Below are 18001 nucleotides of genomic sequence, written 5' to 3' on the forward strand. Positions count from 1 at the left end.
TTCTGTGCGAGGAAGTTCTTTTTTACGCTTTCTGCGGTGAAAGGGGTAACGTCAAACTTTCCGGCAGTTACAGGTATGAATAATATATGCATTAACCAGGGTCGTAGCGATGACGCATTTATGGAGCGGGGTTAAGGGGGTTCGGAAAGATTAACCAAGTCCAAAATTAAACAAGTAAAATACTTGTTGCTGTTGTGAAATATGAAGTTGATTTATTTCCGTAGAACTTACATAGAGGTAAGCATTAGATTGTATATACAGCTTTGTGTTAACCAGAGGCGTGAACGCATGCGGTGCTTGCGTCAATTGTGGGAAAAAGGACAGCTTGCTCTGCGACGACATTCATGAGCATTTCTAAATTCTAATTACGTCATATATGATAAGTATTTATTTTACACGAGAGCGCTGAACTAAGCTTATATTACATTTCTTGGACCTGAAGTGACGCATGCATCAATTGTGGGAAAATAATTATTACTTTCTTTCACTTCAGATCCAAGAAATGTAAAATAAGCTTAGTTTAGCGCTCTCCTACTTCTCCTATATGAAGAAATTAGAATGTAGAAATGCTCATGAATGTCGTCGCAGAGTAAGCTGTCCTTTTTCCCACAATTGACGCATGCGCAGCATGCACCACATGCGTTCACTGACGCCTCTGGTGTTAACAGTGCCTGTGAAAATTAATGCGCACCACTGCTACTAATAATAATACACATAAAATAATGATCAGGACTTTATTTTTCGTCTGCTGGACCTAACAACCTTTTAACTTTATTTCCTTTGTTAAGACAGCTGTTTTTATTAACTATACATAAGCCAGATAATGATACATGCTTCTTTTTATCTGTTCAAGAAATAATAACAATAATAATTATTAATCTACCTATTTTATTATTATTGTTAACCTATTGATTATAAACGTTATTATTACATGTGAGGCATTTGTTCGGAGTCCCTCGTACTTTGTTGGGACAAGTTTATAAAATATATAGATTGTAAATAGCATAGGAAGCGTCCTGTTATCAAAGAAATAAAAAGATTCCAACTGCAAGGGACTAGCCGTTCATTACGTGGTAAAGGGATGACCCTTTCTAAAGACACCCAAATGTCAATATCCCTTACAGTACACCCTACATTTTGCAGACTAGCGAGGCTTTGGCGTCTGGACTAACAGCCAGTATAATCCTTTGTGGTGCTTGTGTTGTCATCCATATATGTTTGTAATATTTTCTTCATTCATTTCATCCATCACCATTTATCCTCATCTTCGCGAAAAGCTAAGTAAAATTAATTAATTCATTTCGTGGTAAAGTTTTGGATGTTGTAACAAAATATTCAGATTCTCCCGCAAATACTGCATCGATAGTTCACCAAGGGAAGGCATATAGCCAGAGTTGTGTCGAAAGAAGACACTAAGCAAGACGTTCCTGAGTTACAGGAAAAGTTGCAAAGAAAATAAGAACCCTTAAATCATCTTGCGCTCGTTGCAGTCATAAAGGAAGGAAGTGCTGCGTCCTCATAGAGAATGAGAACTTGGTTTGAATGATTTTAAAACATTGGACAATTACATAATCAAAGGAAACACGTAGTTCGTCATAAGCATGTTGAAACATCTGTTCAAATGACTACTAAAGAAACTTCAAGACATAGCCACACATTGTTTTATTATTTTTCTGTGGCAGGAACGAGGAATGAAGTTTGTAAGAAGATGTTCTTTCACACACCTGGAATTAGTGAACGTGCGTCCCAAAAAACTGTGCAGTTGTACCGTCATACGTATTGACGAAGCGTATAGTACTGAATAAAAATAATAATAATAGGTGTAGAGTTGCAGTGATAGAAAACATGACTATAACAGTTGTCTAACATGATTGTCATTTTTACGAACATGCAGCATCGTGTCCAGACCTGCTTGCAGGTCGCTGGTCATCACTTCCATCTCCTATAATCACCGCACCCTTACCATCAACTGTAAGTTAACATTTTCTGAATTCCATGTACCATGACAATCTCTGGACAGTGAAACGTGTGTGCACAGTGACTTTTGTGACACACTGTACTACGATTAACAACATCCGACCGAAAGGAATCCTTCAAAAAGAAAAAAAGGATGTGGGAGGTATGACCACCTCAAGGAAGATGACCTGCAGAAAAAGAAAAGCAGTGGAAGGCCACATAAACAGCTTTCCACGTATGGAGTCGCACTACTGCAGAAAGAAATCGTCAATGGAATATCTATACCCCGTAAAAGCTAACTGTAGACCAGGCGAATGAGAACACGACTCTGCGCAAGTAGTGACGCGAGACGGCTCCACCAATCAACAGTGAGAGAAACGGGATTGCGTAATGGACGATTGAAGTTATCCGCTTTCCCTGCTTCTCTCTGTCAGCGTTGCAAACTTTTGAAAACGATAATACTGTACGCACTTGACAAACGGACCGTATTTTTGTATCCAGGTCAATACGCTTGGTTTTAGAATTTCTTAGGGAAATATTGGGGATAAAACAGCAGGTGCAAATTTTGACAAGACGTACATTTAGCTTACGGACTAAGGTCTGGACCGTACGGTTGGCAACACTGCGTTTTCACCACTTGATTTCCCTCCTCCTCTGCCGCTATGCGCGGCCCTGCTCTACAGTTAGCTGGGACAGAGTTTACATGCCCGATTTATCTGTGCAAAAGATATGTGTATAAGAAACACAACGACCTGGGTTACGTTCACTTGCGAACTGATATAAAACTTTTCAAAGATATGAAGCTTGTGTTTCACAAACCAAAATGCAACCAATGTGGATTGTACTGGCAACCATATCAGCACATCTCAGAGAAGAAAAAAGACTGAGAGAAGTGAAAGAAACGAACAAGAATACATCACCCTGTACTGCAGTATTTGATTTGCAGAAAGTTACTCGTTTACTAATATCAAATCATTCCTCAGTGTTTTATGAAACGTTGAGCTAATTACATCCCAGTTTATGAATTGAACACGAAAAAATGACACTTTTTTGTTTCTTTGTTTTGGTCACGAAAGAATTAGAAAGCGTGGCCCTTACGAGGTAAGAACTTGTTTGTGTAACTTCTTGACGAACATTGATTAACAGGGAGCGGATTTATGGTTACTAAAATTCCCATAAATCTCTGAAATAGGCATTCAAAATAAGAGGAAACTTGTAATTTCAATTTTCTTTCGTCATTTTCATAGTTATCGATTTACATTAGCATTACAATTGATGACCAAGTATTTTTGTAAGTTTTTTTATTGTGAATGATGTTCAAATCACTAAGATGTTCTTGTATTGTGAAAAAGAGAAATGTGAGAAAATGATTCGTCCCCTATCTCGAACTTAAATGAATTTTTATATTATCATTTTACGTCGCTTTTCTGTCACTTTGGCTAAGCGCGACGATGAGAATGAGTGATGATTTAAAAACAGCAAAAAAACAAAAAAAAACGGTATTACGTAGAACATAAAACTAACAGGAGGAGGTGGCCTTGGCTTAGCTTTCCTAGCCACGTAAAAAGAAAACAGCAGTAACAATAGCTATAATCACGAGGAAATATAGGAAGTATAGGCATAGCAAATTATAGGAAGGCACTGGTATCAGGATTCCAAATGATGATCCTTTCAAAATTGAGCTCGGTTGTATATGAATTATTTTCCCCCCAAAATCGTACCTTCTCGAAAGTTACAAGTTTGCTGGCACTAGTCAATGTAACTTCCTTTCCACTGGTTCTGTCGGATATCAGAGATAGTTTTTAATTTTCACCTATCAAGAAAGCTCAATTTCGGGAAGGGACTTCTTCCATTGTCCCTGGGATTACGAAGGTGAAGACTGCACTCGGTGTTTGATGTGTGGGTGGCAGATATTGTGCCCTTGAACATGGTTAGGTCAAGTTCCTCGAAGTGGTAGTAAAAGACCGACTTCAATAGCGACTGCGAGGACACCTGGCGGTTTGATTCAAACACGCATATTAAGTGGAAAGATGGGTAGCTGCATGACCAAAAACCCATCTTGCAGAAGGCCACCAAGGTTGAAAGCCTCTTACAGCTATTCATGTCAAGTACTGACAACTTTCGCCCAGCATGTATCAATGTCAAGTACTTTCAGCTAACCGTGACAAGATCAGTGGTAGCAGGCGAATCAAAATATGGGCAAATTTAGTGAAAAAAATGTCAATTTGCAAATTGCGTTTGGCTATTAAATGTTACATTTCTGATTCTTACGATACTGTCGACAGTGTCAATGTGGACTCTAATCCAGAACCTTCGGAAGCGAGATTATCTTGGCCGACTGAAGTGGCATTTAATTATTATCTTCAACAACGAACATGGTACAGTCACGGACATTTCTATGTTGTAACAACCCAGTTGGCTTTAATAGGATCACTACAATTCAGAAGTGTCTGTGACTACATGGTAAATTGCGGATATACGCGTAAGTTGAAATTGTTTTGTGCCAAACTTGTTATTGATTATTTTGGTACTAATCTCTTGTTGCGTTTACGAAAAATAATCACATAAAAAATATAAATGAAATTATGAACTGAACAAGAATGTGTATCTATTGTTACTGTAATGTTGAAAAATAATTCAGGGTGGCTACTCACCGGGAATTCCTTTAATTCCGGGAATTATGCGTGAATTACTGGCACCGGTAATTATGCGTGAATTCTAATTGAATTTTTCTCCGTAGACGTGAAAAATTACAACTTTTTCTAATCCAAATCCTATTCACATTTTATGCAAATAAAAATTATTTTCGTAAAATTTTCTTGCTCGCTTGGCTCGCAATTCCTGCTTTTCTTAGGCTTATCAAGTTTATAACCATAGCTAGAAGGCGGCGGGAGTCGGTCCTGGGTTCCGAACTATCTAAATGAAAAATGTTGTAAAATTGATTCATTGATTTCTGATTTTAAGTCCACTTTATGCACAGAAAGGATAATCGGGACTGGACCTACAGTTTGAAGTGGGATCCGAACTACTGTGCCGTGTGGAGAAAAAAAAATTGAAATCGTTTGTTCGAACACACAATTTAGCACCAATTTCTACCCACTTTTTGCATAATTTACGAGCATAATAACGTCTTTGATACTACTACTACTACTACTACTACTACTAATAATAATAATAATAATAACAACAATGTTGGTCCCGGTGGGTTCGAATCCTGGCTTGAGCATGGGTGTTTGTGACTGTCCATTCATCAATTTTATCATATCAGTCATCCCAATCTTCGAAAATTAGCCAAACGTGGCACAAGAAGCGAAGTAAAATAAAACAAATCAATAATAATAATAATAATAATAATAATAATAATAATAATAATAATAATAATAATAATAATAATAATAATAATAATGTTATATTATTATTATTAACACTATTATTATTATTATTAGTAGTAGTACGTTTATCCTGGCACTTTCTCCCTGCCCGCTCAGACAAAAATTCGTGGTTGCGCCTCTGATTGTACATAGAAACTCAGCACCTTAAATTAAATATTTTAATTATATTACGTATACCGTTTAATTGAATTATAATTTTCGGATGTTGGATTCACATAGACCCTTTATATTATGAAGATATTTGTGTGTGGATGTTGAGAGGTGGTAATACGTAAGGTTGAAATAGAGTATACATCTGCTTGAATTTTTGGAAAGTTCGCCTGAAAACCGGGAATTATACTTGAATTTTTTCATGGTCCTAGAGTAGCCACCCTGTAATTGGAGTATATTATTTTATTACCATCTTCTTAATGGTATGTTGTTGTTGTTTAAATTTCTACTTAGTTCTTGGTATAAAATGTCATTTAAAATTTTATTGGATTTGACCTATAGCTTGAAGTTGAATCTCAAACACCGAAATGTGCCCCCTCCCCCCCACTCCCAACCTGGAATGGAATCCGGGATTCATGGAGGTATTTCATTGTCGCTAGATTTCAAGACGAATTCACACGTCTTCCGTGTTTTCATTGAATGATTGATTGACTGACTTGGTTTCTTTACTTTACTTCGCTTTCCTTCCACTTTCGGGCAATAACGAAGATGAGAATGAGTAATGATATGATGAAATTGATTGAGGCATATTCACAAAGAACATCCGTGCCCAGGCCGAGATTCGAACCCGACACCCTGGCGCGGTAGTGCGCTGTGCTAAACACTCTGCCACGGAAGTTGGCTTCTGTGTTTTCAATCTGTCACTACAGGCGAGTGCTGTCCTTTTTCTTTATTTTTGTACTTTCCGTAATTTGTACTTTCATATTACAGTCACGATTAACCTAGCAGTGTCAGTAAACAACGTTAAGTAATTATACAACAACAAGATACACAAGATCAATGTTGATGTTTCAGCATGCACGTGGTAGCGAATATTGTCGGTGAAAGTTAACCTACAAGGAAATCCGAAAACTGTTGTGCTGTGTCAATAGCGAATGTTGCTTTAACATCAAAGTGGGATATAGATTTATGAGCCACGATGATATGGGCGCCTGCAATGACCTGCTATACTGCCGTGTCGTTGTAGTGTCCACGAAAGCTACGAAACGTTTGTTTCTGGATGCTTTTCATTACAGATACATGTACGGGTCCGTTAGTCAGAGCCTCCTAAACCAACGGTGACTGTGTGCTACTCTCGCACCGCTATCTAGGTAACGTACTGTACAGTAAGTAAGGTATATAATATCCCAGTGGTATGTTTACGATTACAGTTTTGGAAGGACTAAAAGTTATTCTTTTCCGTGCAATTTTGTATGTTCCTCAGTTAGTAAATCCCACGATTGCATTGCAATTACACAATGGGGTGCATACATATTAACAGTATCATTGTCAATCACTATTGTCTTTCACGCTAGTGCAGAGGTTAACTGCTTCGTAAGTGTTCTCTTGCATGTGTTGAAACAAAGTGGATGTCCATGGTGTTACTTTGCCTGGTTGTTATACGTAGCTATTTGCGTGTGAACTCAGGATATTCATAATGTGTTAGCAATACAGTGCGATGATCAAGTATTGCTCGGCAAATTGTCCATGACTATTTTCATTTACTTTTCCCTCGCAACGTACAGTTGGATGCACACGTATTGATCGGCAAATTGTCCATGACCATGTTCATTAATTTCTCTCTAACACCAAACGTGCTTTTAAGGACGGATTTTTACGTATGCTAGTGCAGAGGTTGTAAACAGCTTCATTTGTTTCAATTCTTGAATCTCTTGTTGCGTTAACAAGTAGAATAATAGGATATTTGCTTGGTAATGCTTATCCATCTTACTCTGTCGTGTTGTGACATTTACTAAGATCAAATGGCGAGATTGATTAGCCGATCCAAAGTGGAATCTAGTTCCCAAAACTACAAGAACCATCACTAAGAATAGTAACGCAATTTGCGTAATATGCCCCCAAAAGTAAAGAAATTTCACAGAGAAAACAGTTCTGGCATGTCACTATTTAATGGCTGAACTAATTTTTCATCGCATTCCCGAAAAATGAATGAAAAATCCGAGCATTGACACCACGCAACGCCCTAACTTTTCATCACATTTCCGTAAAATGGACGAAAAGCCCAAAATGGCGCCCAAAATCAGTTTTTTGAAAATATCTCGCTTGGAAAGCACTTTACAGCAAAAGAGGTTATGATAAAAAATAATCTACATAAAATTCTCTACGAAAAATGATCTGTGCATTTTTCTTCTAGGATGCTTTTGTTTGGGTTCTAGATGAGCGAGAAAGTTTAGGATATTTTCCCGCCCCGTTTTGCAAGCACGGAACTCAAGGAAGCACTTGTTACATGATGTTTTGCAGTATATCTCTTCTATAAAACTGGACTTATTACATTTGTTCTTTCTTTAAGAATGTCATTTCTGGTTCAATTGCTTTTATCATTGCATGCATTATTTATAGGAAATAGTTTAGCGTGTAAAAAGGTAAAAAAAACGTAAAGTGCTTCCTTGTGCTTTGCACCATGCCAGTTTAGTGTGTGCGGGAGATAATATGTTTGGTTGTAAAGTCAAGGTATCTCCAAAGGAACATGTTGACTTTGTCCAAAATGGGTATTTAACAATAAACGCCAATCTAATCGAGGAGTTCCAGCTTCAATACCCGGTGGAGGCACATTTGGTGGTTTGGAGTCCATTTTGACCTGTGGGTCCAGTCTCGATTAGCCTATTCGTGCAGTAGACTTAAAACAACAATTCAAACCACAATAACACGATCACAAAAGTTTTGGTCTCTGATCTGTCAGATATGACGACTGAGCCGTGGTGTGACCCATGAAGAGTTGTGGGGGACGGCAGAGAAATGACTGACTCAATGCTAACCAAGTGGATTTCTGGCATGCCTACTAGTTCACAGATAAAATAGATGAGCTGCATGTCGATGTACGAAAGTCTCTTATATCAAGGGATAAGCACAGTCTTCCAGTTCTTTTGTCAGTGATTCTCTCTCACCCATCATTCCCTGGTTTTGATGGTATAAAGTCAATAATTACAGGATTAACAGGAAACAAGAAAGCCAATCCTTCGGCTGCTCATGATGTTAGAATGTCTTCAATGTTGAGTATTTGGCAAATGTCAAGTTTGAATGAAATAAGAGAGATAATCACTGGATCAGTCACTTCTGAAGTGAAAATCAGAGATGCATTGTATCCAGAGTTTTTATTTAAAATAATATTTTACTAAAAAATCACAAGACCTATTCGGAGTACAAACTGTCCCATACCCGTTGTAGCTGATGAGGTAGGGATGTGGAAAACCAAAAAGCCTTCTCTTTATGATCCTCTTTGAACCACTCTCTAAAAGTTTCACAGATGGTATCAACAGACAAGGAAGCTGCACCGCCAGAGTTTCTTCGCATTATATTCTGTGAACGCCTTCAAGGTTTCACAAGGAGCCTTGTAGCTGTAGAAAATTTGGCTAAAGTGTTCAGTGATCTGTGACCATTGCAAAGATTTACCTGTTCAAAACCTGACACTGTTCTATACTGGAGCAAGGCCGCGCGCATTATAGTAGAGAAGGGGATAAAGCGAGTATGCGGCGCGAAGCACTACAAGCTCCTGTAAACGGCTAGTAGCTAAAGTAGTTTTCCCCGTCTGTTCCGTCTCACGCAGAGATTTGGAGTTGGGGGGTGTGAAGTTAGGGCCCCACACTTTCTTGAGCACGGCCGAAGGTGGAGGTGATGTGATCAGCACCATGCCGCCTTTACCCCCAGATTCCTCCAGGTACCCACTTTATACGACGCTGTGTGGGTGCTGGAGCCGCTTGAACACGTGGAAAAAAATATCTGTTCTTCCCCGCTAAGGATCGAACCCAGGTTTCTCACGTGGTGGTCAGATGCCCTAACGACTCTTTTTTTCTTAAGGAATACTCCTTTGCGGTAGTATTCCCCGTCATTCACCATTTTCTCAAATTTCACACATATCACTTTTTACTAATATTCTAGGTTTTTCTCATTACGGACATACACAAGCATCCATGTTCTAGCCGGGATTCGAACCCGGGATCCCTAGAATTGCGCAGCCTGCTGTGAAAACCACTCCGCCACGGAGGTCGACAGAACTGAGCTATCGCGGCTCATACATTTATAAGAATATAAATATAATAAGAAATAAGCCCTCTAGTTACCTTGCAAGAAACTTTCCTTGTCTTTCACTCTTGCAAAATATAGTGGAGAAAAATAAGTGAAATTTGAATTTTGAATTTGAATTTAAAATTTTGGGTGCGTCAGCACTAAGGCTATTTTGCACCCGTCACATTATACGGGATCCAGCCCCTTAACGTCGTTACACATAACAACTCTAACGTTGTATAACTAAAAGCATAAAATATTAAAATCTTCTGACTTTCGTTAAAAGCTGAGGCTGTAAAGGAGCACTCAGTACAAATAAGGACAAAACACAGGACAACACAAACAAAATTATACTGGCCATAGGGCCAGTCGCCAGCGCCTCGTTAGTCTGCAGTCCAGGGTGTACTACGTGGAAGTGAGGTTGACTATTGGGTGCACTACGTGCAAGCAGCACCCATTACACCCCAATAAGTGAAATTACTCGCTCCTCTAGAACCCTAACGGTGCTTCTTAAAACAAAAATGCACATCACCTTTTTTGTAGAGAATTTTATGTACCTTTTGCTGTAAAGTGCTTTCCAAGCGAGATATTTGCAAAAAACTGATTTTGGGCGCCATTTTTCAAAGATGGCGGCCAAATCCGGGGTGGTACAGGGGTGCAAAATTAATATGTTGTTAAGAACCCTTTTAGGAAGATAATAAAATTTGTTCCAGCATTCCCTAATTTTTTTCCTTATTGGGCCCCAAAATCATCCCTTGTTGACTGGCCTAAGAGGTAAACATCCTTCCAGTTTCCTGTGTAAACTCATTATTCTAAAATAGGAGCATGTTGTGGCAGGTACTTTATTCGTTACCGGATGGGGAATGTTATGCTATACTTGTATCATTATATATATTGCAAAGCTATTTAAATTAGATTTTGAACAGATTGTATTAGTTCATCCCCCACTGTTTAATTAGGATATGGACATTAATTGAGGGGCATAATTTAAAATGCCAGAAGTACTCTCCCTTTTTTAATCATTAGTTCATTAAGTTTCCTTTGATACATTTTATGCAGACAAAAATCATTTCGGGAAACATGGAAACAAGTTCCCTCATTTGCAAAACACGGTTGATAGAGTTTGTATGACCTTATTTCTAGATGCTCATGACATTTTTAATGCGTCACTGGGTGCGATTTATCTAAGCAGAACACGCACCACAGGGAAGCGGCGAACATTGGATCGTTCGTCTTTGTTTTGTTAATGCTTCAGAGTTCCGCTCCACACAATGTCACTGGCAATCCAATCTTTGATGTCCTTGCGACAACAGGTTGGCAAACCTGAATTTTTGAGTCGTCAACTTAAATGCGTATGACACAACCGAGTGCTCGCGTGACTGTTTGAAAATTCCCTTCCGGAAGACAAACTATAAATCTCTGTGAAGAAAAAAAATGAAATGAACAGTACGCTAATGGAGTATTAAAAGGCATCTCGTATGTATGGACGATGATATTTTTAAAATAAAAAATGAACTTCGGATTTTAATCCTGGCGAGCTTAAGGGGGAAGGACAAGCAACGCTTGGATACTAAAAATTAAATAATTAATGTAAGACTAAATGGTGATCGCTTTCCCCCCCCTTGATTTGTAATTTTGTACTTTCTCATTACCTGTTAATCGAGTTGCCGTCTCCGTTGCGGAGTTGTCAGCGTAAAGCACTACGAAACCAGAGGTCTCCATTTCGAACACTGGTTAAGGTATGGGTGTATCATAAGAGTTTTTCATCATCTTGGCATTCCTGATGGCATAGTGGAAAAGTCGTCGCTTTGTAATCAAGGGGTTCCCGGTTAGATACCCGGTGGAGGTACATAGTGGTTTGGATACCACTTTAAACTATGTTCAGTCCCGATTATACTGCTAGTACAGTGGGATCCATGAGTATTACCGTGCAAATTGTCCATGACTATTTTCATTAATTTTTTCTCTTGCATCCTGTGTGTTTTTAAGCGATGGATTTTTATGTATGCTGGTGCAGAAGTTGTCAGCAGCTTGTTTTGACTTTTCTTTTAATTCTTGAAGCTCTAATTGGGTCAAAGAAAGTGAACGAACATGGCGATGGACAATTTTCACGGTAATACTCATGGATCCTACTGTACATAACGTGAACTTAAATCTCAAACTCAATGGTTTGATTGTCATTTTCGTCGCCGTGATTAATCCACTGAAATAGAAGGATATACAGCCAATCGCGGCGATGAGGATGAATGATGATTAAATTAAATTAAGCGGGCACCCATGGAGCAATACTCGAACTTTCGGTGCTGAGACTTGCCAATATTCCTCTTTTACGTCTAGAACTAACAATAAATCATCCGTTAACACATTACGTTTAAAATTAAGCTGTTAAAACTAATAAACCGTGCATTAACCTACTGAGTGGTAGCTACAAAAAGGTAGCCCATATGCCACAAAAGGGGGCCGCTAATCCATCATTGAATACCAGTAATGGTAATACCTCTGGAATGGATTAAGCATGAAGATCAATGAGATAAAAGTAGCTAGATTGTTGAAGCGATACTCGGCTGAAGGAAAATAAATAACTATTTCATAGTGCCAAACGGGAAAGGATCTGGTATCATCTTTTCACTCATCTACAAGATTCTCCCAAACTGAGCAAACAACGCTCGTTCCTTCTCCCTTGCTGACATGAAGTAGTTAAGCAAGACTTTGCATTCAATTTGCCTCGACAAAAGACGATCGCCGCCGTATCTAGTCTTCTATCTCATTGGTGCAGTAAAAATTGTAGGACATATGGAATACTTCACATAGACTGACCACTACAAAAGACTATTACTGAATTGGAAATTTATGGAGGAATACTCATTCTAGTCTGTGCTTGGTAATACTTGAGAATAAGTGAGGAGATACTTACGTAAATTACCCTAGCTGGTGGTGGTGGGGTGGCATCCCCCAGCTGGTGGGGGTGGTGTGGCATCCCCCTGCTTCAGAAACTGTCTTTTAGATTTCGGCTGCTTTAAAAATTGCACAGACATGGGCGTCCGGAAGGGGGGGTCGTGCCTTCCCCCCTGAAAAATGAAAGTCAACCAAAAAATCATGTATTTCACACCTATAATTTCATTTTAGCCACAATAATATGTGTTAATTATTGCATTAACACCATATATTCAAATTTAAGCAATGTTTTTTTTAGGGAACGACACTATTATTGGAGAAAATGTGCCTTGTTTGACCCCCCTGAAAAAAATACCTTCCTTGCCCCTCCCTGGAAAAAATCCTGCGGACGTCCATGTGCACAGATACCCTTCTTTGTTCTCATTAATGTAACAGTTAGGCAAGGCTTCACATTCGATTTGTCTCAATAAAAGAGGACAGTTTTCAGGTTTACCGCTTCTTATCTAGTTTACCTCATTGGAACAAGAACAAACAGAAAGGACCTGAAATTTCTCTTCCCATGCACCGTTCCGGGATTTCCCTCCCAGTGACGTCACTGGTGTGCTGCTCCTCGCTGCCAACCTCTCCCCCCTTACTCTCGCCGAGGAAGTTGACCTTTGCCGCGGATGTCCTCCTGCGGTTTTTTTCGAAGCTCCATAAACAGTTGCTTGTCTCTTCCCAGTGTGCGTGATCCGGTGGCAATGCGAGGACTGGGGATTCTCCTTCTGTGCTTCTGCGAAGGACTGGCCCAAGACGTCTATTTCCCAGGTGACGATTTCCAACGTCCAGGTAAGTCGCAGAGAGTAATATCAAGAATTTGCTTTTCAACGATTGAGTCTGTGTAGTGGCGTGGATCTAAAACTGCCACATTTTGACGGAAATGAAACTCGAGTGTAGAGCTATAGTCAACCCTCCAGTGGCTTATTTTCTTGTCAAAAAATGACCAAATCACTTTGTATAATATATGCTAATACTACATAAGAAAAATATAGATAATGAAAAACATAAGAATAACATTAAAAACATAGATAGTTTCGTAACTAATTTATAGACGCACCTAACTATATAAAATAATGAGCATCACTGCTATAAAATGGATTGTTTTATGAAAAGTAATTAAGAAACAATAGTTATATCTAGGGAGCTGATTTATATGTGCATCAAAATGTCTAATACATGCACTATACGTGTCCTAAAAATTATATATTATGGTCTATATGCCTTATTACTGCACCAAAACCTCCTCCCTCACTCCTGGCAACACTACTGCTCACTTCGTAATTTCAAGAACTGAAAGAATTACCATCTGTAGACCCATATTGCGTTTGACAGAGAAATACAATTTATCTAAGCTTCTATGCTGAAAAGGTGGGGGGTACTTCACGTACCTTATCTAGCCTACCTTTGTGGCGAAGTAGTTCTTCCCTGATTTTTTTTTCCTCCAACGAAACAACGAGCAGTACAATGGTTGATAACTCAATACTTATTATATGTATTTCACAATGACCAGAGCAGTTTTCGGAGAAAATTCAGAATCTTCTTGAAAGAACATTACGAAAAAAATCATCGTCAAACCAGGAATAAATGGTACGCATATTTCTTAATAGTACTCGATACTTAATTTCGGACAAACAAAAATATTGAGTTTACGTATAACAAAATAGAACTATGATCTGCAAATTGCAGTAATGCACCCATGTAATTAACAATGTAATCTTTACAACTTGTATAATAAGAATAAGTCAAATAAAAAAAGAGTAGTTAGCACAACGCGTTACGGAGCCAGGGATCCCGGGTTCAAATCCCGGCCCATTAATCGATTCCATCATCACTAATCTTCGCGATTACCCAGAAGTGGCAGAAAATCGAAGTTAATAAACCAAATCAATCAAACGTACCTTACCTACAAACGAGATGATGACAGGATTAACGAATCAAGTAAGAACTTCACCAGTCATGCACTTTCGCTTGTGTAGTGTTTTAAATATTTCCAGGGGAGGTTCTAGTAAATTCCTTAGAAGCATAGATGAACATTTGCAACCAAAAGAAGAAATGCCCCTTTTATCTCCCCATCAATTACCACCCAGGCATAGGTACGCTCACAGATTTACGAAGATAACGTATCAGCGGTTAATCAACAACTGCCACCCTGCTTCTGTCAGCAGCACCTGCTCTGGCACCTGTCTGGAACAGTGACTCATATCTTTTAGATGTTGCTGATTTAAAGTAGCGTGGTCTTCTTGATATTCACAACAACAGTAGTGAAACATCAGTTTCCAGTTACTGGATGACCTTGACCTAACTAGAGCCAAAGGTTAGGCTATATAGGTTATCCTTGACAAAGAAGAAAGAAATGTAGAGGCAAACTTGAAATGAACGGTTGCATGAAAATTACTTCCATTATATGCAATAAATAATATGCACATTCATGGGCGTTTTCAGAATTCTTTGTAAGGGGGGAGGGGTCAGGCCGTTGATAGAACTTGAAACAATAATAATGATAATTATTATTATTACACAAAGATAACTACGTATTATAAACTGACAAAAATATACCAATTTTATTCCAATTTAATTATTACTCTCCTCGTGAAGACTTCTATTAAATCCATTAATTGAGTGATTGTCCAGTACAATTCCCTCCCCCCCCCCCCAGACATTTGGCGTACTGAAATACGTGCATAGATTTGTATATACCCCGTTCAAGAAAAAGCTCTAAAAGTTAGGGGGAAATTTTAGTCACATTTTACGTTGTGAATTCACACATAGAAAATCTTTGAATTTTGAAAGCTGTGGAACAATTTATTCTTTGAATTAAATGGTTTGTTAGTTTGATTTGTTGTTTTAAGTCCTCCGCATGCACAGAAAAACTAATCGGGACTGAACCTACAGTTTAAAGTAGAATCCGAACCATTGTGCAATGTGTCTCCACTGGGTATCTAACCCGAGACCCCTTGACTTTGAACCAAATAGTAGAATATGAATATATTATATATATACTCGTTCCTGCAATTTGCACTCATTTTTTTTCGATTTAACGCATATTTAAAATAGCTCTGTCACCGAGAATTATCGATTATTTGAAAATTGCCTACAAATAAACAAGAGTATAAGTTGCAATGTGGTCTGAACAGGTCGTCACGAGCACACTATTTGTGATAACATCACATGTAAAATGCTGCACTTCCCTTGTTTTTTTTAGCTATATCTACTCCCAAAGTTCATCTCAATAATAATTATAATAATAATACTTATTATAACAGCACTTATTTCAACAGAAGATGCTTAATTTTTGACCGCGATTGACATATCTCAACTGTATGTCCAGTCCCGATTAGCCTCTGTGCAACGCAACGACTGTTTTCTTTTTAACTAACGCTAAAAAAACTATTTACTGTGAAGCATTCATAACCTATTTCTTTCTTTGTTTTGTAATTAGCATCGCAAATAAATTACTTACACAACTAGGGCCTCCCCGTCGCCTTATAATCAAGAGGGTCCCGGGTTCGGAACCCGGCGGAGGAACATGGTACGGATGTGTCTTCAAACTGTTCGTTCAGTCCCAATTAGCCTCTCTGTGCATAAAGTTGACTTTAAAGCAAACTAAAGGGAGCAAATTTACACAACTGCTTTCAAAATCCTTTTTTATTGATAAGTTTATCTCGTTTCACGTTCCATAATTTGATAATTTTCTGTATTTCGCTGTAATACCAAATTTCTTCTTTTCTTGAGTGACTACACCAGAAAAAAATGAGTGGGCAGACAGTGAGTGGGGTTATTTTCTGAGTGAATAATCACACAAATGCATATTTGGCTAGGAAAGTATTTATTGGCCCAGTTTTTCTGTTCGCTGCGGTTGTCGATGAGAGCTTGCACTTACCTTGCACCAACGCTGACACTGTGACTCCTGTGCTCCATGGCATGGCGTGTGGAGGCGATTTGATCGGCACCACGCTCCAACGCCTTCGTCCTCATTGATTAGCGATTGGGCGAGACCCAGACCCGCTTTATGCAGGGGCATTACCGGAAAAAGTCCAACCTGATATCAACAATCCGGGTCTCCCGCCACGCAGTCACATAACGTGCTGACTAGATCACCATGTCTTTATCGTAATCCTTTCTATGTTCAGTAAGTCCTAGCATTACACTCGTGGGTACTAGTTTACTATGGGGGCGACACCTATAAATCATTTATTTCGCACTTTTTTACATTGCTAACGTACTATTTTGAAATGCAGAACATTTCCTAAGGTGAAATAATGCATTACTAACTAAGATAATGTCTATTTCTTACATTTACGAGTACTTACTGTTACTTGTTATTTCGATTCTGTAACACACATTATGGCGATAGTGTACTGGTTCATCGCGCGTTGTGCGAGTGTTTTGTCGATTTATGCAGTGTTGCAACCTTGTTCACCGGAAAATACCTACTTTCGTGCCCGGATTTGAAATTATGCTAATACCTCGCAAACCATTGACGTTAGCCCCACAAACCATTTTCCGTAAGGTTAGGTTAGGTTAGGCAAGAAAAAAAGAAAAAATACTCGACACGTCATGTTCTAGTGAAAACATGGCGAGTTTGAAACACTGACTAAGGTGTTTACGTCATCTAACACACGGAACATTGTGCTCTCGTGCAGAAAGCAAATGGCGGCAGCAGAAACAGCGTGTGGAACAGAGATTTTCGCAGAAAGCAACATGTATTCGCATTAAAATGGATCAAAGCTACATTCACGAACTTCCACAACGCTACAGAAAATGATTTCCTAATTACTTTTTCCTGTAAATTTGATGAAATCCGTCACCCCCATAGTAAACTGTTACCCACTCTTGTTATACCGTATGTATGTAGGCCATAATACTGCTATGTATTTTTCAACGCAGATGCAAAAATCAACATTTAAGCTACGTATAATCTTTGGCAAACCAACATTTTGAGCCAAAAAATTAATATGGTCACTAGCGTGCACATGATTTTTTTTCTCCGGAGGAGGCTGGAATGGTAAAGGTGAATGGATATTATATAGCTACGATTCTAGGGGTATGGGATTCACAATAAAATATTTTGTAATTATAATTACCATTTTAAACCTTCGTTTTAAAAGTTGTTCAAAGACAAGAAAGGTATTCGGGTAGGGTTACCAGATCGCTGTAAGGGAAATGTAGGACATGCTGTCCTAAAATGTAGGACACAAAACATTCTCAATAAATAATACATACAGGGTGCTCGGAAATTCCCCTTACAAACTCCTAGGCCAAGTAGAGGGGAATGAGTAGACAATATTTGGAATAGGAACCCATGTCCCGAAACGTACCGTTTCCGTGCTACAACCATGACAATGTGTCTGATGTGCCTGTGTCGGTATGCAACCGGGCAGGCAGTATATGACATCAGAAGATCACCTGATGACCTAAAGTGTAATCATTTATTACAACCATGTCAAATGAGGTGTTACGTAAGGTACAGAAGTTAATGACGTGTGACCCAGTCCATAATACAAACA

The 18001-nt window shown here is 38.7% G+C and overlaps 1 protein-coding gene across 1 annotated transcript in view; it reads left to right on the plus strand.

The window, feature by feature from the left end:
* Positions 1 to 18001, plus strand: part of LOC145978362 (carbonic anhydrase 2-like) — a 78558-nt gene continuing 60557 nt past the window's right edge. The window contains exons 1-2 of the mRNA XM_083110962.1: positions 1 to 73; positions 13177 to 13283. Of these exons, the coding sequence (XP_082967088.1) occupies positions 13196 to 13283 (88 nt within the window). The 5' untranslated portion in view covers positions 1 to 73; positions 13177 to 13195. The remainder of the gene's footprint in view (positions 74 to 13176; positions 13284 to 18001) is intronic.

Source organism: Lepisma saccharinum, chromosome 24 (assembly GCF_977018435.1).
Source record: "Lepisma saccharinum chromosome 24, izLepSacc3.1, whole genome shotgun sequence".
Taxonomy (NCBI): Eukaryota; Metazoa; Arthropoda; class Insecta; order Zygentoma; family Lepismatidae; genus Lepisma; species Lepisma saccharinum.